This window comes from Phocoena sinus, chromosome 19, assembly GCF_008692025.1.
Source record: "Phocoena sinus isolate mPhoSin1 chromosome 19, mPhoSin1.pri, whole genome shotgun sequence".
In the NCBI taxonomy this organism is placed as follows: Eukaryota; Metazoa; Chordata; class Mammalia; order Artiodactyla; family Phocoenidae; genus Phocoena; species Phocoena sinus.
Genome location: NC_045781.1, coordinates 13,464,780 through 13,484,933, shown reverse-complemented (window position 1 = coordinate 13,484,933; position 20,154 = coordinate 13,464,780). Strand labels below are relative to the sequence as shown.

At 50.0% G+C, this 20,154-nt stretch overlaps 1 protein-coding gene across 1 annotated transcript; it reads right to left on the bottom strand.

Moving 5' to 3' along the window:
- Positions 1–11,159: 11,159 nt before the first annotated feature.
- PPP1R14A (protein phosphatase 1 regulatory inhibitor subunit 14A) lies at positions 11,160–15,365 on the bottom strand. The gene is made up of 4 exons (XM_032611808.1): positions 14,895–15,365; positions 12,947–13,027; positions 12,292–12,324; positions 11,160–11,401 (listed from the first exon to the last, which is right to left on the bottom strand). The coding sequence occupies exons 1-4, from the start codon at positions 15,093–15,095 to the stop codon at positions 11,273–11,275; spliced, it is 444 nt and encodes a 147-aa protein (XP_032467699.1). The 5' UTR covers positions 15,096–15,365; the 3' UTR covers positions 11,160–11,272.
- Positions 15,366–20,154: the final 4,789 nt, after the last annotated feature.

Genomic DNA, 20,154 nt, shown 5'->3' with positions numbered 1-20,154 from the left:
CTGATCATTTTAGAGAGTGATAAGTATTATAAAGAAAGTGGCTGCTCTGAGGAGGTGACATTTGAGCTGAGACCTGAGAAGCTGCCACCGTGCAATGGGAGGGGAAGGAGGAAAAGCTTGGCAAGTTCAAAGATCAGTGGGAAAGCTAGTGTAATGAGCAGAGTGAGTCGGGGGAGGCGGGGAGGGAGACAATATTAGGGAGACAGCAAGGATCCAGATCGTGTAGGGCCTTGTGGGCCATTATAAAGAAAACGGATTTTGTTCTAAGTGCAATCGGTCATCCTTGACTCTTCATTTTCACACACACCCCAGACCCATCAGCAAATGCTGTTACCTCCACATTCACAAAATAGATCCAGAATCCACCCACTCTTCTCCCTTCACAGCCTCCATCCTGGTACTGCTCCCCTTTTGCTCCCCCCCCCGCCCCCACAGTCCATTTCTGTTCTCTCCAGGGCAGCCAGAGTGAGCTGCTTGAAACAGCTGGCATCACAATGCGCTCTGGCTCAAAACCTCCAGTGGCTTCTTTCACACTTTTTAAAGAAATATTTATTGATTTATTTGGTCGCTCTGGTTCTTAGTTGCAGCAGGCGGGCTGCTTAGTTGCAGCTCGAGGGCTCTTCAGTGGTGACATGAGAATTCTTAGTTGAGGCATACATGGGAGATCTGGTTCCCTGACCAGGGATCAAACCCGGGTCCCCTGCATTGGGAGCACAGAGTCTTAACCACTGCAGCACCAGAGAAGTCCCTTCTTTCACACTTAGAAAAAAATTCAAAGTCTTTACTATGCCCTCTAGGCCCTACTCAAACCCGTTTCCAACCCCCATCACACTTCTGATCTCACCGCCCTTCTTCCTTCCCTTGTCTAACTTTACTCCAGCCGCACTGGCCTCCTCCCTGTTCCTGGAACGTTCCGGTCCCACTTCAGCCACAGGACCTTTGCACTTGCTGTTCTCACTGCCCAGAATGCTCCTCCCCCAGACACCTGCATGGCTCCAACTCTCACTTTATTCAGGTTTCTGAATGTCACCTTCTCAGAGACAACCTCAGCTAAGATGGCATCCCCCAGAATCTCTCTGTCCTCTTAAAAGCTTTCTCCTTCTCCCAACACTTACCATAACTCATCATGTTGTAGGCCTATTTAGTTACTTGATTGAGTGTCTGTCTCCACTCCTTGGACTACCAGCTCTATGAGGCAGGGATTGTTGTTCATTCCACTGCTGTCTCCCCAGTGCTTAGAACAGGGCCTGAAAAATAGCAGGTGCTCAACAATTATTTGTTGAATAAATAAATGAATCAATTAGTCATTACCCTCCACGTCTCTCCCCATTGTCTGGCTCTGCAGAGTGCAAGCAGCAGGGAGGGAGAGTCATGTGGGCTCCAGGCTGTGCCCTCCCACACACTCGGACCATCTGAAGGGGACTTGGCGGGCGGGGGGCGGGGAGGGGTTGTATTAAGGAAACCTTCCCAGCAGAGGGTCTGGAGCTAAAGCTTCAAGGCAAAGAGAAGGGAGAGGTCAAGAGGCACATTCACTCATTTCTATAGAGTATCACTGTCCCCAGCCCTGTGTGGGCATGCTGGGGACACAGCAATGATGTGTCTGATGGCCCTGCCCCAGGCAAAGCCGTAAGCTCACAGTCCAGTGGGGTAAAAGACCCACCACCACACGATGACAGCCAAGGGTGCGGGAAGCCAGGGCAGACGGCAGGGCTGGGATAGAGGAGGTACTCGGGGCTATGGGAGCCCAGAGGAGTCTCCTAACCCAGCCTGGGGGTCAGGGAGGGCTCCTTGAAGGAAGTTCCAGGAGAGTCTTTTCAAGTCCTGACCCCCTGACCTCTCCATACACAGGGAAAGTCCCTGTTCTGACCTCTTGGGGCTCTGGGGTCTACCTGTCACCCAAGTCTTGGGAACAAACAATTGCCCACGTTTGTTCTTGTCTCCTAACCTGGAATGCAAAGGTTTGGCCACCAGAGGGCACTGTGGCCTCAGTCTTTGTCCAGACTGTTCGTGAAGCCTCGGATCCTGGAGGGACACTGTGGGGCCAGTGGGACCAGCCAGTGGAGACACTGGCGCCCCCGCTATGAGCTTCAGACCCTGCCCAGGACCTGGTCACCACGGTCTGAGTCCCTCCCGCCAGAGGCTCCTGTGGAATCAATAGACCTTCTCTGTCCCAGACCCCTGAGGGCCCAGCTTGGGCCTCCGAGAGAGACACTTGCTAAGGCCCCCTGATCCCTCTCTTCCCCGCTATTCTTCAGAGAGTACAGCCCTCCCCTAAGCTGCCCTTGGGGTGTTCAGACATGACCCTCAGAAGTCTCCTACCCAGATGAGGATACTGAGGTACAGAGGACGTGAGGTTGGGGGGAGGTGGTCACCAATACCAGGGCAATAACAATTAATAATAATAACAACAATACATAAGGTCCCATTGACTTAGCTCCTCCTGTGTGTCAAGATGGCTCCTGAGCTTTTTACAGGTCTTATGTCACTATCATACAGACCGCACTTAGGAAGCAGGACTCTCCACCTCAGAGTCAGACAAGGCAACTTGGGCTCATATAGACAATACCCTCGCCAAAGGTCCCCACCTATCAAGGTGGGGAGAGCTGGGGCTTGAACCCCTGTCTCACTCAGAAGCTAAACCACAGGCCACCTCCCTGTGCTACTCTGAAGGGGGTTGCTGACTTCCTGTGTCAGAATCTGCTCAGGCCCTCCATGAAAACGCCATCCCTACCCACCCTCCCGCCCCCCAGTCCCGGGGATCCAGCTTCCCTGAAGGCAGATTCCAGAATCCCAGGTCTCAGGAGGCAGCCCCCAAGTCTTTCTAATGACTGTAAAGCCCTGAGAATCATGGTTTGTATTTCGGCACAAAGGCAGAAAGAAGAAACAAAATGCAATTGAAGGGATGGTTCTCAAGCTCTCAGGTGGGGAGGGGTGAGGGTATGGGTTTGCAACAGAGGCCCCAGAGTCGGTGGTGGAGTGTGGGCTCCGCAGACCACCTTCCTGTTTCCCCAGTAGCTCTTCTGGAACTTTTTGGTACTTTGGTCTTCTCATCTGCAAAATGGGAGTAATGGTTCCAACCTCACAGGTTCGTGGTGAGGATGCTTTGGGTCCATGTAGAGCCCTTAGCGCTTGGCACATTTTAGCACACAATAAATATTATCTGTGATCCTCACATCATCGTTTCCTGTGGCTGAACACCTACTGTGTCCCACTCCCAGGCTGAGGGTTTTACATACATAATCTCAACAGCCCAGAGACGTGTGGTCCCTGCCTGGAGATCACAAGGAAATCACGAAGTCTGGACTTGGACTCAGGTTTGCTGACCCAAAGCACCCTGTGTGCTGCCCTGATGGGCACTCTTACCTCTGCTGGGCCCTGCGCTAACGTGTACACTCACGTGACCCTCGCAACAATCCCGAGACCGGGGATAAGGTGAGACCATGTCAGGTAGGACCATAAAACCTAGGGTAAGGAGTTTGGGTTTGATTCTGAGGGTACGGGGGAGACAGTGGATCATTTTCAGCATGATCTCCTTCTGTTTTTGTTTTTTTTTTTTAAAATATTTATTTGTTTGGCTGCGTTGGGTCTTCGTTACAGCATGTGGTGTGCGGGCTTCTCTCTAGGTGTGGCACGTGGGCTTAGTTGTCCCGTGGCACGTGGGACCAGGGATCGAACCTGTGTCCCCTGCATTGGAAGACAAATCCTTAACCGCTGAACCACCAGGGAAGTCCCCATCTCCTTCTGTTTTAGAAAGATCCTCATGGCTGCAAGTGTGGACCAGACTGTGGGGACAAGGTAGGAGGCGGGAGACCTGGGAGGGGGCTGAGATGGCTGGGGTGGGAGGATGGGGCCAGGGTCAGGGCAAGAAGGTGATGAGAGGCAACAGAATGCGGCTGCTGTAACAAATGACCATGAACTTGTCAGCTTAAAACAACAGAAATTCGACAGAGGCATGGATAAAGAAGATGTGGTACATGTATACAATGAAATATTACTCAGCCATAAAAAAGAACGATAGAATGTCATTTGCAGCAACGTGGATGGACTTAAAGATTGCCATACTGAGTGAAGTCAGAGAGAGAAAAACAAATATCATATGATATCACTTATATGTGGAATAAAAAAAATGGTACAAATGAACAAATTTACAAAACAGAAATAGAGTCACAGATGTAGAAAAAAAGCTTATGTTTAGCAGGGGGAAAAGGGGGGGAGGGAAAAATTGGGAGATTGGGATTGACATATACACACTACTATATATAAAATAGATAACTAATAAGGACCTACTGCACAGCGCAGGGAACTCTACTCAGTACTCTCAATGGCCTATACGGGAAAAGAACCTAAAAAGGAGTAGATACATGTGTGTGTATAACTGATTCACTTTGCTGTACAGTAGAAACTAACACAACATTTTTAATCAACTATACTCCAATAAAAATTCAAAAACAAAACAAAAAGCACCCAGAAATTTATGCTCTCACAGTTCTGGAGGCCAGCAGTCAGAAATCAGTATCACTGAGTTGAAATCAAGGTGTCAGCAGGGCCACACTCCCTCTGGAGGCCGTAAGGGAACATCCATTCTTTGCCTCTTCCAGCTTCTGGTGGCTGTTGATGCTCCTGGGCTTGCGGCCTCATCACTCCAGTCTTCAAGGTTCCATCTTCACATCACCTCCTCCTCTGTGTGTGTGCTTCTCACCCTCTGCTTTTGTCCTATAAGGATACTTATAAGTGATGGTATTTAGGGCCCACCTGGATAATCCAAGATATTCTTCCCATCTCAAGATCCTTAACTTCGTCACACCTGCAAAGACACTTTTCCCTATAAGGGATTAGAACCGGTAGCTTTGGGGCGCCATTTTTCTGCCTACTACAGCAGAGTGGGCAGAATTTGCAGATGGATAATTTATGGGGCGCATGGGAAAGAGTCCGTGGAGTGTCAAGGAGGATGCGAAGGCCCGTGGCCTGAGCAGCTGGAGGGATGGAGGCGCCAGCACCGAGATGGGGCTGGAGCCAGAGGGGCAGGTTTGGGAGAGCCCAGGAGCTCAGCTTCAGAAGCAGAAGCCTTGAGTTTGAGATGTACGTCAGGCATCAAAGAGGGGCTGCTGGGTAAGTCCGGACTTTGGGTTAAAGAGAGAAATTTGGGTGCATAAAGTGAGACTGGATGAGCTCTCCAGGGAGAGAGGAGGACCAAGGTGGAGACCTAGAGTTGACCATCAGTACCAGATCCAGAAGGTAAGGAGGAGCCAGTGGGGGTGCTGACAAGGAGCTGGCAGGGAGGCTAGAGAGGATCGGGAGAGGATGGCCGGGGTCTCAGGAGCAAAGGAGACAGGGAAGGATGACGGCTGATGGGTCAAGTAAGACGGCAACTGAAATGTGACTTGGATTACCACCAGGGGGACCCTGACAAGAGCACTTCCATGGAGCAGGGGATGATGGACAAGTAGAATGTGAACATTTGATTGGAAAGAGTGCAGAAGAGAACTGGAGCCATCTCTGGGGAGAAATTTTGCTGTAAAGGGGAGCCAAGAAACAGGGCTGTGGCTGGAGGAGGTCAAAGAGTTTTGTCTTCTGTTTTGTTTTAAGATGGGAGGAGTTACAATACATCTGTATGCCAGCGGGAATGATCAGGAAGGTGACGATGCAGGGGAGAGGGGAGCATTGCTGGAGCAGTGATGGAGACAAGAGGAAGCAAGCGAGTCCCCAAGTGGAGGGTCAGCCTTAGTGAGGCTTGATCCGTATCAGGAGGAGGAGGAGACGTGTGGAGCAGACGCCAGGAGGTGGGAGACTGAGGACATTCTCTCCTATGGCTTCAGTGAAATGAGCTGGGAGCAGAGATGGGGGAAAAGAGAGAGGATGCACAGAAGGCCCCTTGAGGGGCCAGTCAGGAACTCAAAGTTTTGAGCTCTTAGAAGAGGACAGAGGCGTGGAGTAGAGGCCAAGTTTGATTTAGCCAGATTGGGGGTTTCCCAAGTGAGAATAATAAAGAGAGGGAGTTGAGGGGGGATACAAGGGAGCCACTTTGGTGAGTGACCACAGACTTGCAAGGCTGAAGGACAGTGAGAGGGGAGGGGGATCGATGGGGCTGTAGGTCCTGTCAGGGCTGGGGGACTGAAGGGAGGGAGTTGAGAGAGAGGAGAAGGCGGATAGAGAGCGAGAAGCATGAAACTGAGATTGGAGGGGCTGTGTTTATCGGGCATGGGCATGACGAGGGCCAAGGTGGCTGGAGGGGCCGGGGTTGGGCAGAGGACCAGATCCCTGGCAGAGAGGTGGTGGGGGCATGGGGAGGCTGGGGGAGGTCGAAGGAGCATCTACCTGGATGTAAGGATTGTGTTAGGAGTGAGTGGTGAGCCAGGTGGAAAATGTAAGAGACCGTGATCCCCACGGCCATAGTGACCCCAGCACCCTCAGGAGGCATCCCTAACTGGAAAAGGGGACTTGGGTTCTACTGGATGGGCGGTCAGCTCTGGGAACATCTGCAGCTCCAGCTCCATCAAAGACCCGCACGTGAAAGGTAAATCTATTAAGTTTATAGAAGAAAGTGTGGGTGACTTCCCTGGTGGCGCAGTGGTTAAGAATCCACCTGCCAGTACAGGGGACACGGGTTCGAGCCCTGGTCCAGGAAGATCCCACAAGCCACGGAGCAACTAAACCCGTGCGCCACAACTACTGAGCCTGCGCTCTAGAGCCCGCGCTCCACAACTACTGAAGCCCGCGTGCCTAGAGCCCGTGCTCCACAGCACAGCAAGAGAGGCCACCGCAGTGAGAAGACCATGCACCACAACAAAGAGTAGTCCCCGCTCGCATGCACAGCAACGAAAACCCAATGCGCCAAAAAAAAAAAAAAAAAAGAATAGACACCAGAGAACTTGTTCTCTCTCTTTCTGCCATGTGAGGATTCAGCGGAAAGGCAGCGGTCTGCACGCTAGGAAGACAGCCCTCACCAGAACCCAACCATGCCGGCACCCTGATCTTGGACTTCCCAGCCTCCCAAACTGTGAGAGAATGAATTTCTGATGTTTAAACCACCTAGTCTATAGTATTTCATTATGGCAGCCTGAGCAGACGAATACACTCAACACCACTTCCATCACATTTTGTTTGTGAGAAGTGAATCCCTGAGGCTGGTCTGTTTTTAAGACAAGGGCAATGAGACACCACCTTTTGATGGAAAGTATAGCAAAAAATGTGTGGACATGTCACAGTGATATTATTCTTCATTTTCTTGTATTAACTCCATAGTTTTATTCTTTACATTTAGGTCTTTATTTCATCTGGAGTCTACCTGTGAGTCTGTTCTGTTCCTTTGCTGTATTCATCTGTTCTTCATCAATACCACACTTTTTTTTTTGCAGTACGCGGGCCTCTCTCTGTTGTGGCCTCTCCCGTTGTGGAGCACAGGCTCCGGACGCGCAGGCTCAGCGGCCATGGCTCACGGGCCCAGCTGCTCCACGGCATGTGGGATCCTCCTGGACCGGGGCACGAACCCGTGTCCCCTGCATCGGCGGGCGGACTCTCAACCATTGTGCCACCAGGGAAGCCCAATACCATACTTTTTATTCCTATGGCTTAATATTTGGTAGAGCAAGACTTCCTCACTTTCTTTTTTAATGTTGGCTTGGTTATTTGTACATATTATGTACAACTGTGGTTCTTCCTCCATACAAATTTTAGAATAGACTTTACCAAGTATCTCAAAAAATCCACCCAGAATTCTGATTGAGATTGCTTTGAATTTATTGGCTAACTTGGAGAGAGCTTACATGTGGATAATATTAAGATATCTTATGCAAAGGCATGGATGGTCTCATTTTTCCAAATTATCTTCTATATCCTTTATTGGCATATTAACGTTTTTTCAATCAAGGCCTTATATACCTTTAAGTTGTTAGATAAACTATAGTTTTTGTAGCTATTGAGAACCGCACAAGTTTTTTGTTTGTTTTGTTTTTTGCTTTTGTTTTTTGGTGCTGAAGCCTGGGAACAAGCTTTTAAAATTATGTTTTAATTGGCTGTTACGGTATTAGTGAAATGATATGGATACTCATAGGCTTATATCAACCATGATACACCCTTCGTGAAGAGCCTTCCTGCCCCCTTTATTTATTGTGAAGAATTTCTAAAACGTTTTAGCCAGTTGTGAATACCAATCATATCATCAGTGCGACGCCGTTTCCAATGTTTATCATTCTGATTAGCCGAGTCTCTGGTGTTGATCTAAGACGGGCGAGTGCTTTGCTCTAGCTACTTCTGGAGCCAGCTCTTAAACAAATGCCGGCGACCAGCCCTGGAGTAGCTGACCGTTGGGGGTGTAGTTTGTTTAAAACAACCCGCATAGCCGCGAGAGGACGCTAAGGCTTCACTTCTAGTCGAAGAGGGTTACCGTGCGCGGAGAATGCGACCCTGTTACTGGGCAAGCACCCGCTGTGTGCCAGGCGCTGCTCCGGACGTTAGGAATACAGCCGTGCCTAAGGAGCTAATATTCTGAAGGTGGGGGGAGGGTAGACCGACAATAAAGTAAACTAATGCATAATTTCAGGGTGTAATAAATTCGTGGAGAAAATCAATTATTGTGACAGGATAGTGACAGAGAGTGGCTTCTTACATAAGGGGCTCAAGGACACCTGTCTGGAATTACATCTAAATGATGATCCCTCACTTGGGCGGAGTACTCCGGGCAGAGAAACGTCCAAGCGTCCAGGAGGGGAAGAGTCTCGTGGGAGTGAGGGGGGTTGGCGGGGAGTGCAGGTGAGGGAGAGGAGAGGGATGAAGGATGACAGGTGGGCGGGGGGGGGGGGGGTGCGGGTGGAGCGTGTAGCGGGAGACTTTGGTTTCTCATCTGAAGCCAAAGGAAGCCCGTGGAGGGAGCAGGGTGGATGGAGACAAAAGTGAGAGGGCCTTCCCTGGCGGTCTAGTGGTGAGTACTCTGCGCTTTCACTGCAGGGGCCGTGGGTTCGACCCCTGGTTGGGGGAACTAAGATCCTGCAAGCCGTGCAGCACAGCCAAAAAGTAGATAAATAAAAAGTAAAGTGAGTGAGAAAAAGCATTATTTGGCTGCTAAGTGGGAAACAAGATCACAGGCCCTGGGAGGCAGCGTGAGGAGGTGAGTGTGGCAATTATGCAAGGGTGGTGGCTCAGGTACACCGTGTCCTTTGTGGCTTTTCCTTAGCAGAGCGCCTGTGATTCAGTGTTCCTAAGGGACATCTTGCTGGCCAGGGATGGCGGCTGTAAGGGGCTAATGGTCCAGCCCCTCCCTACAATGATAAGGTTGATGGTAACGCTTACTTTGTGCCCGGCACTAGTCTACAAGCTATGTATTTAAACCTCACAACCACCCTGGGAAGTAGGTACAATTATAATCATTTTCCAGATATGGAAACTTGAGGCACAGAGAGGTTAAGTGACTTGCTCAAGACCACACAGCTAGGAAGTAAGACAGATGGCATTTGAATCCAAGCACTAACCCCGGAGTCCATGCTCTTACCCACCATGGTATGCTGCGTCCCGATCCTTTTGTTGTAGCCTTGTTCTCAGGCAAATTGTATTGCCCTTTAGACAGGCTACCTCAGAGAGCTGTCAGCAGTCACTAACACCTTAGTATGAATTAGTCCACCTCTTCTTGCCACTGAAGAATTGCAATGTATGCTAAAGCTGTGGCTTATAGGGGCACTGTAGTGTAGAAATATTTGGGTTCTGGAGTCATAATGCCTGTGATTAAAACCCACTGCCACTTCCCAGCTGAGTGATTTTGGGCAAGTGTCATCACTAATCTGGGCCTCAGTTTCATCTTCTGTGAAGTCCCCATTTTCCAGATGAGGAAACTGAGAGGCTCAACACACGGCACACCCAAGACTTTGCTTGGATGCAAGGAGGAGGGATTCCTCCATTACACGCTCTATCCAGTTGTGTGGAGGGCAGGGGGCACTGGAAGCCTGAGGTCTGTCTGTACAGGGACAGCAAGGTCACCTGAAGGGCTCGACACAGCAGGTGCTCCTCGATACCCCTCTTCCTCAGGGTCGGCTTCTCTTCCTGCCAGATTAGAGCTGGAACCCCTGGGATGGGTGTCTGATCCTGGCAGGGCTGCTGGGCAGCACTGCATGGGCATGGGGGTCGGGGCCCCAATTTTAGGCAGTAGAGGTGAGATGGGAGGTGTGCTATGATCTTGGGGGAAGATTCCCCAGTTCCAGTCTGGCCCCAGTCCTAAGCACAGCCACAATCCCACCCCATCTCCTGACTGTACACAGCTGGGACTACTATTGTTGAAATAATGAAACACTTCCACAGTCTTTAGTAAATAACCACTACCCACTCCTGATACCCTTGCCCTTCCCCTGAGACCCTTCAGGGCCCTCCATTCCCCAGCATGAGCATGCCCCAGCCCAGGGGGCTTCCCTGATCCAGCTCTGAGGGACTTGCCCATCCTGACTGGTAGATGGGCCTGTCAATATTTGGTATCTTCCCTGGCTCAGCCCCAATATCAATCCCTCCTCCCACCAGTTCAGAGTCCTCTGATATGGGTATCCATTTCACACAAACTCCTATGCATCCTTCAAAGCCCTGCCTAAATGTCACTTTCTTCAGGAAGCACTCCTAGATTTCTTCACCACCCCAAGAGTGAACAGCTCCTCCTACTCCGTGGGCTCCCAAGTATCTTGGACCATGCAGCACACTTTGCTCGAATCCCCTGCCCACAGGCCCTTCTTCCCCACCACTGTGTGAGCACCTTGATGCCAGAGACTATCTTCTGCTATCTTTGTGTCCTCAATACTAATGGCCAGGGTAATCATACAATAGATGCCCAATAAAATCTATGGAGAGGATGAATGGCTTGTTCCCAGTGCACTGTGGCCACATCAGGCACATTCAGTCCTGTGCATCTCCTGTGGCCCAGGGACCCACGGGTGGTCCTCCCTACAGGAGCCCCCCTGTGCCACCCACACACTGAGGCCCTGCTGCCTGGGACTGGGCCAAGGCTGGGGGAGGTGAGGCGAGGATGTGAGTCCCAGGCGTGCAAGGTCAGCAGGGCCTGTTCTCATGCTCCCTGGCTGAGGAGTGATTCTCCATCTGCCCGGGCCAGCTGAGGGTGCTGGGACATGAGGAGACGCAGCAGGAGAGAGGGAGGTGCGGGGAGGAGCTCAGGGAAGCCCACAGTAACCAGGGAGAAGAAAACAGGCACGCAGTGTTATTGTTAGAGAACCATTAAATACAACTTATAAACAAGCCAGGACGGCGCTGGGGGGAGATGGAGGGGAGTCACAGAGGCCAGAGAGGGTCAGGGCCGCGCAGTCCGGGCTCGGTCCTGGAGGGGGCTCAGGCTGCCGTCACCGGAGGGGCTGGGCTGGCGGAGGCCTGGCTGCTTGTGGAGGCCTCGCAGCTTCACCAGCAGCTCCTGGACGAAGTCCTGAGGACAAGGCGAGGGTGCTGAGAACAAGGGAGGGGTGGGGGCACGCCCTGCCCAGCCCAGCCCTTCTGACCTGGGCCCCTCTATTTCCTGCTTCCTGGTCAGTGAGAGGGGGAAGGAGGTGGAGTTAAGGAGGGGTAGAGGCTACAGATGGAGAAGAACATGGTGGGGGGTGGGGGGAACAGGGAGAGAGAGATGGAGAGAGACAGAGACCCGTAGACAGAAACCAAGACATAGATGCAGAGACAGAGAGAGATGCAGAGATAGAGAGAAATGAAGGGATAGGGAGAAACGAAGGGACAGAGCCACAGAGAGACATGGAGATATTTCTCGAGCCAAGAGATTATCAAGAGCGTCCCCAGGGACAGAGGCCTAAGCTGGCTCCAGGGCAGACAGACACACAATGACGTTTGTCGCTCAGGCAGCCCAGAGCTGGTTAGAGAAACATGAATATTTTTCCCTTTTAAAGCAGGGAAGGAAGTGGGAGGGGCTAGGCCGCTCAGGGCTTGGAAGGATAGGGGGGCCCCTGAGAGGTGGGGAAGGGAGCCCCAGGGCGGTGGAGGCAGTAACAAGGGAGAGAGGCGGAGAGAGGTGAGCGGGCAGACAGAGCGCAGCAGTGGCAGAAATAGGAGACAGATGGGGCAGCATGTCAGCAGGGAGGCGATAATGGAGCCCCGGGGGCAGATGGGAAGAGAGGGGACAGGAGTGAGGAAGACAAAAGACGCCACTGGAGATGAGAAAAGGCCATGGGAGAGGCAGGGCTCCCAGAGTTCCCTCTGCTGGTCCTGGGCACAGCCAGCTTCTTCCCTCCTCCCCGGAGACCGCCCCCCAGCCCCCAGTCAAGGTGCAGGGGGCACAACAGGGCCTGGAATGGGGGATGGAAAACTCACCTCTGTGGGGTTTGTACACGACTTTAGGAGTCCCTAAACAACCCCCCACAAAAAAAGAAAAGAAAAGAAAAGAAAATAGTAAATGACTAAAACATATGCCCCGCCAGCCCCTTCCATTTCCCGACAAAGCCCCAAGGTAGCAAGACAAATGGTAGTCAGACTCCAGGTGGACTGGCCCTTGTGGCTTCAGGGGAGGAACAAGGCCCCAGCATCTTATAGAGCAACTGGGGGCAGAGTTGAGTCAAGAAACTCAGCACCAAGACCAGCGCTAGATCCAGAGAGGGCCCGAAGGGCACACAGCATTTCCTGGCCTCTAGGAGAGCACAGGCCGAAGAGCAAGCACACTGCGTCCAGGCTGCCTGGCTCTGACTCCCAGATATGTGCTTTCTGAGCTATGGGACCCTGGGCAAGTGATGAGATCTCGCTGGGCCTCATTTGCCTCAAGTGGAAAGCAGCGATAATAATAGTGATAATAGTGAGACGGAGATAATAAACCCTTCAGAGGGTTTTGTGAAGATTAAATGAGTTACTAAGGGTAAAGCAATTGAAACAGCGCCTGGCACTTAGGAAGTGCTCAAGAAACATGTTAACTATTGATATGATTTGTAGGGAGGTGCAGGGTAGGGGGCCGGGGGCGGCTTTCCCCTCCAGCTACCTGGATTTTCCGGCTTCTCTCCTCTTCACTCTCTAATTCCAACAATTCATCGATGTTGACCTCATCGGGCATGTCTGCCTCCTAAAAGGCGGAGAGGGAGGGGTGTCAGGGTCCCTTTCCCCTCCCTCCCCCGCCTTTGTCCAGGTCCCTGGAGGAGCCCCAAAGGCCCCGGGGCCCAGCTGGCGGGTTCTGGAGCAATAATGTGGCAGTCAGGGACAGCACCGCCAAGGCAGGACATCTGGGTGTTGGGGGGAGGGGTGACAGATGGGTTGACAGAGGCCCGGGAGCCTGTACCATCTCGGATGCTGGCCCCTGGGCCTCGGGAGTCTTGGGCCTGGCACGGGTCTCTTGCCTTGGCCCTTATTCCCACAGCGGGAAACAGGCCTGGTGGAGTCTTGGAATGTCAGATTCTGGGATTCAGGAGAGGGGTTGGCTTTGCCCTTTCAAGGAAAAGTTTAAGCGCTAGGTGCAGGGGAGGGAAGCTGGCAGGCTAGAGCCTGCTGGGGGTGGCCCCTTGTCCCAGGGCACCCAAGCGGAGAGGGCTTGGGTCAGTCCCCAGGGCCAAAGCGCAACCCTCAAGTCCAGGAAGCCCCCCAAGGTGGGTGGGAGAGATAAGCCACAAGCCCGACTTTGAGCAACCAAGAGGGGGACCCTGGGATGGCCTCTTGGGGCAAAGGGCAAATGCAGGCTGGCTCAGTAACCCTGTGGGGGGCAGAACCCATCTGTCTGAGCAAAGAGATCCCAGAGGCTACAGAGTTTTGCCTCCCCTACGCAAAGTTTTGCTGACTCCATTGTGGGTTTCAGGCCTGGGTGGTCAGGGGATTGTGTGTGGCATGGAGTGTCTGTAAGTGTGTTACCTGCCTGTGTGAGTCTCTGTGTGTGAGCCAGAGCCTGATGCCAAGGTGCCAGGGCCGGCACGAGGGTGCAGAGGTGTGTGACGTCATGCACGGCCTGTGCAGGGGCCTGTGGTCCTACGGGTGGGCAGTGGGCGATTCCAGCTTAGCTGTATTTGTCTCACTGTCATGCGTCACTGTAGCATATGCTGAGCAGTAAGTGACCATAGCTTGTGCCCTGTGTGTCCACCGGCAGCTGCAGTTTCCGCCACTGTGTGTCTGGAGGTGCCCATAGCTCACGTGGTTTTCTGTCTGGGCGTAGCTATAATTTCTGTTATTTTATGTCTGCACGTGGCTGCAGCATCTATCATTGCGTTTGTACGTGATGATCGTGTTTTGCCTTTAGGAGATGATGGATGGTCGTTAACTTGAATCACTGGGCGTCCGGGCGTAGCTGTTGTAACTTGTACCGTCTGCGAGCCGCTACAGCCTGTGCTGTGTGTATCTATGAACAGCTGTAACTGGAGTCCTTTTGTGTGGGTGTAGTTGTGTTGTGTCTGCATATGGCTGTGACCTGTGCTGCTGTGACTGAGAGCCTGCGGCTGTAGCATAGGTTGATCCGTAAGCGACCCCAGCTTGTGTCCTTGAGAGTCTGTGCGTGGCTGCTGCTTCTGTCACTGTGTCTGCGAGTGGCCATAGCTCGTCACTGTGCACGTCTGTGAATGCTGATGCTTCCTTTGCTGTGCAGCTCCGTGTGGTTGTATCTCCCCTGCCACCATGTATATGTTTGGCTTTAAGACATCCCCCTCCCCCCACCCTTTCTCCAGATATGGCCACTCCAGCTCCCCAAGTTTGCCTCCTCACCTCCCATACGCTAAACCCCTGGTGCTCCCCTGGTGTTTGGACCCAAGTGTCTGTGTGCACAAGCAGAGTGCCATGGAGGGTGGACGGTGAGGCCCATGAGTCCAGGAGCGTGCGTCCTAACGTGCGAACGAGGCTGCACCAGCGCGCACCAGCGAGCACAAGCAACCAGAGGCCCTCAAGGCGTAGGGAGTCCGGGCTCAGGGTCTATCGGTCCGGGACTCCCCCTGCAACCCCACCTCTCCCCGTCTCACCCTGCCGCAATAGAGCTCCTCCAAGCGCCCGTCGATCCACTTCTCCACGTCCAGCCGCCGCTGCAGCTCCCGCCGGTCATACTTGACGGTGACACGCGCGTGTCGCTTCTGCAGCCCCCCGGGGCTGCCTCCCGGTCCCCGGGCCCGCGATGGAGCCTGCAGCTTGCTCAGCACCCGCTTGCCCAGCCGCTGAGCTGCCATCGTGGTTCTGGCCCCGGCCCCGGCTCCGCGCTGTGAGCTTTCGCCTGGCGGCCAGGGGGCCTCTTACGGGCCGGGGCGGGGCCGACCGGGGGCGGGGGCTCGGACTCGCAGGGGGGCCGGCCCCGCCCCGGCTGCCCCGGGCCTCAGTTTCCCTGCCTGCAAAGCGAGGACTGACCGCTGCGCCGGCGTGAAGCCCGCGGCCGTGCCTGGCTCAGGTATGGGCGGGATCCGGGAGCCCCCGGCCCGATCGAGCAACAGGGGCTCCCGGGGCCTGGATCCGGGGGGGCGGGTCCGGGATGGGCTCTAGGGAACCCGGCCTGTCTGCGCCCTCTGGCGGTTGCCAGGGACAGTGCACGAGCCCCTGTGCTACCTACTCTCTTTGCAAGGGAAGGTTAAGCCATAGTACTTAACGGTGCATCATTTGTTCCTTCTTTCATTTATTCACTCATCCATGCATTCATTCGTTCATATTCACTCACTCTACTCAACAAATATTCATTTGACATCATGACATCTGGTCTGTAACTGCCCCCCCCCCCCATATCAGACTCCTCATGCCAGATAGCATCCAGGGGTTCTCTGTGCCTTTGGTTATCACCAGGCTCCCCGTCCTGAACTTCCCTAGGCACTGGAGATAGAGCAGTGAACCAAACAGACAAGTCCTCATGGAGCCGGCGGCATTCTTGCGGTGGAGGCAGGCAGTGACATAATAAGTAAGTACAGTATATTATACAATTTATTAGAATATGATATGAAGCAGAAAATGAGAAATAGAGTGAGGGTGGGGTTACAGTTTTAGCCAGGGTAACCAGAGAAATCTCTTAGCTCACAAGTTTTCCCACTTTAATTGAAAGCAGCAAGAATAACACTTCAAAACTTAAATGAAACTTAAATTTGGCCATGTCCCTCCCCTGCTTAAGACTATCCATAACTAGGCAATGGTTTCTTAAATATGACATCAAAACCAAAGCAACAAAAGAAAAAAATAGGAAAATTGGATATCATCAAAATTTTAAACTTTCATTTTAAAGAACATCATCAAGAAAGTGAAGAGACAACCCACAGAATGAGAGAAAAAAATTGCAAATCATATATCTGAAAAGGTACTTGTAACTAAAATAAATAGTTGTGTAATTCAATAATAAGATGATCCAATTTAAAAACAGACAAAGGATCTGAATAGACATTTCTCTAAAAAAGATATACAAAAGCCAATAAGTACATGAAAAGATGCCCAACATCATTAGTTATCAGGAAGTTGCAAATCAAAATGACAATGAAATACCACTTCACACCCAGTAGGATGGCTATAATTTTTTTTTAATGGAAAATATCAAGTGAGTGTTGGCAAGAATGTGGAGGAAGCAGAACCCTCATACATCGATGGTGGGAATGTAAAATGGCGTAGCCACTTTGGAAAAGTCTGGCGGTTCCTTAAAAGGTTAAACTTAGAGTTACCATATGATCAAGTAATTCCATTCTTAGGTACATACCAGAGAATTGAAAGCAATGCTCACACAAAAATTTGTACATGAATGTTCATAGCAGCCAATAGGTGGAAACAGCCCAGCTCATCAACTGAAGAATGGATAAATAAAATGTGATATATCCATATGATGGAGTGTTATTTGGCAATAAAAAGAAATTAGGTACTTATATATGCTACAACATGGATAAACCTGGAAAACATGCTAAGTCAGTGAAACGAGACACAAAAGGCCACATGTCACATGATTCTATTTACATGACATGTTCAGGGTAGGCAAATCCATAGAGACAGAAAATAGATTGGTGGTTGCCTGTGGCTGAGAAGATTGGGGGAAGTGGAGTGACTGCTAGAGAGTCAAGGGTTTCTTTTGAGGATGATGCAATTTTCTAAAATTGATCATGATGATATGAATATCATGAATATACTATGAATATGAATAGTATGAATAGCTCTATGAATATACTAAAAACCATTGAATTGTACACAATAAAAGGGTGAGTTGTATGGTATGTGAGTTATATCTCAATAAAGCTGTTATATTAAAAACAAATGCCCAGAGCTCCCCATTGTTCTGGGGCAATCAAAGCTCTGCCAAACACAGTCCCATGCCAGCACCTCTGCACTCTGTCTAGGAAAGCTCTTCCCTAGAATGTCAACAGGGCTCACTCCTTCATCTCCCTCAAATGTCACCTGTACAGTGAGTTCTTCTCTGACCACCCTATTTCATATTGCAACTCCCATGCCCCTTACCTGGCTCTATGTTTTAACCATAATGCTCACTGCCTTTCCACATTGTATATAATTTACTTGTTTTATTTACCGTCTGTTTTCCAACTAGTAGTGTACCAAAGGGAGGGCAATAGGAGTGGTCCACCTTGGGTACAGGAAAAAAGGGGTGCACTGTCTGTGGAGAATTTAAAAATAATAATAAAATTGATCAAATTTGGCCAAGCTTTTATTATGCCATGTGACAAATTCTAAACAGTATCAGTGATAAAATGATGCTTCCACCCCCAGGAAAAAATTGTCTGATGGTCTACTGACTGAATTGATGCAATACTGTTGAGTTTTAATAATATATATGTAAGCTTCAAATTATTTTTATTACTCTATCCTTTAGTAAACATTGTATTTGTATTAGTTTTTTATTGCTGTGTAATAAATTAGCACAAACTTAGCATCTAAAACAGCACATGTTTATTATCTCATAGTTTCTGTGGATCCAGTCCAGTCATGGCTTAGCTGGGCCCTCTGCTCCAGGGCCTCACCAGGCTGCAATCCATGGGTCAGCCAGGGCTGCTCTCTCATCAGAGACTCAACTGAAAAAAGATCTGTTTTCATCTGTTGAGGCTGTGGGGATGAGGTCTTCATTTTCTTGCTGGCTATCAGTGGGGTTTGCTCCTGGCTCCTAGAGGCCACCTACATTTCCTTGCCATGTGGCCTTCTCCATAGATCTTCTCATAATGTGGCAATTTATATCTTTCAAAGCTAGCAACGGAGAATCTTTCTTTTCAGTCCACGAAGACAGAGTCTTACATAATATAATGTAAACCTCCTTTGCCATATTTAATCGGTAAGAAGCAAATTCCAGGTCGTGCTCACACTTGAGGGGATTATACAGGCCATGAACATGGGGACTGTCCAACATCTGTTTACCACAATATTCTACAGTAGCGGGTCCCAACTTTTTTGGCACCAGGGACCGGTTTTATGGAAGACAATTTTTCCACGGACCAGGGGGCAGAGGGGGATGGTTTCGGGATGACTGAAGCACATTACATTTATTGTGTACTTTATTTCTATTATTATTACATTGTAATATATAATGAAATAATTATACAACTCACCATAATGCTGACAGAAGGCAGAGCTCGGGCTCAGGTGGTAATGCGAGTGATGGGGAACACCTGTACCTACAGATGAAGCTTCACTTGCTCGCCCGCCCTCCGCTCACCTCCTGCTGTGTGGTGTGGTTCCTAACAGGCCACGGACCGGCACCAGTCCGTGGCCCAGGGGCTGGGGACCCCTGTTCTATAGGGAAGTCAATATAGAGAACTCTCAGGTATACAGTTGACCTCTGACATATGAAGACTCAGCTCTGTGTGTTCATTTTGAAAATAAGTTCATAACAATTTGGAATCATTTGGGCTTGTTTCAGGCATTTCTGTGATTCTACATATTCTTGCATTTAAATAATAGGTTAGAAATTTAAATGATAGCACACTGATTGTAAAGATGAAGAAACTATTCTGTCATTCTACACATCCTTTGGAGTTTTTGGGTTTAAAAATTTAAAAGACTGAATCAGGGTATGAACTGTGAGGTATAATATTTTTATTTGGTAAGTACAAATTTTCATCCACACATGAAATATTTCACTGAATTTGAGTAATATCTTTAAAATGGAAATTTATTCATTTTCAATTATTAATTTTAAAATTAAAGAACAAATAAAATAATGATTCTTACATGATTATTATCGAAAATAATTTCCTGGTAGAGAGGAGGTATAAAAAAATGATCCACCTCAGGTGTTGTTACAGAACTGAATGTGGGTTTGCTCGCCTGCCACACAAAACCAATTTACTGACACTGGGTTGTGGTAAAGGAAAGTACAGCATTTATTTGCAGGATGCCAAACAAGGAGGAGGGGCAGCTTGTGCTCAAAAGATGGGATCTCCCCGATGGCTTTCAAGGAAGGGGTTTTAAAAGCAACATTTGGGGTGAGGGTTGTAGCTCGTGGCCTTTCCTCTGATTGGTTGGTGGTGAGGTAACAGGGTGATGTTTTGGGAATCTTAATCATCAACCTTCTGGTTCCAACCAGTCTGGGGTCTAGATGCTTGTGGTCAGCATTTAGTCACCATCCTCCACCTGAGTAGGGGTCTTAGTCTCTGCAAACCAAGCTCAAAGATATGTGTCAGATTGTTATGTATATCTCTTGAGGAGGAACGGACTCTGTTTTATCACTGAACTATTGTTTCTTGCCCCTTTCCTTTGTTTCTGCGTTCCTTTACTTCCTCAACTAGTAACTGTTGAGTCTGCTCTTTGGAACTCAAGGAAGGTCTAAGAGACCAAAGCCTTTTTCTACAAACAAGAAACAAAGGGCTTTTGTACCTGGGAGGGCCCCACAGGGTCCTGCTTGGTTTCAATCCCCCTTTTCTTTGATACTCCTCAATCCTGAAGGGCACAGGGGCAGGACAAGAAACAGAATAAAATTTTGGATCGAGAGGTTAATCATAAACTTGGTAGGTCCTCATTGCAAGATTAAAGAAGATGGCAGGCATAAAATCTTAATTGTTTAAGGTAAACACCACTTTGATAACCCAGTTAAGGCTCTTCACATATTATTATGTCTGCAGGGAGGCCAAGTAGTGGGTGTGGCCCTGGCTCCTGTAACACACTGACGTCTTTCTTGCTTCAGGACTTTTGCATTTGCTGTTTGCTTAGAATGTTTATTCATCAGCCTTTCTTATCCTTCAGGGTTCATATCAAAACCGCCTCCTACACCACCTGTTCTCTGTTAATCCCAGCCCTTAATTCATCTCCTTCATAGCACTGTTAGGTGTTTTA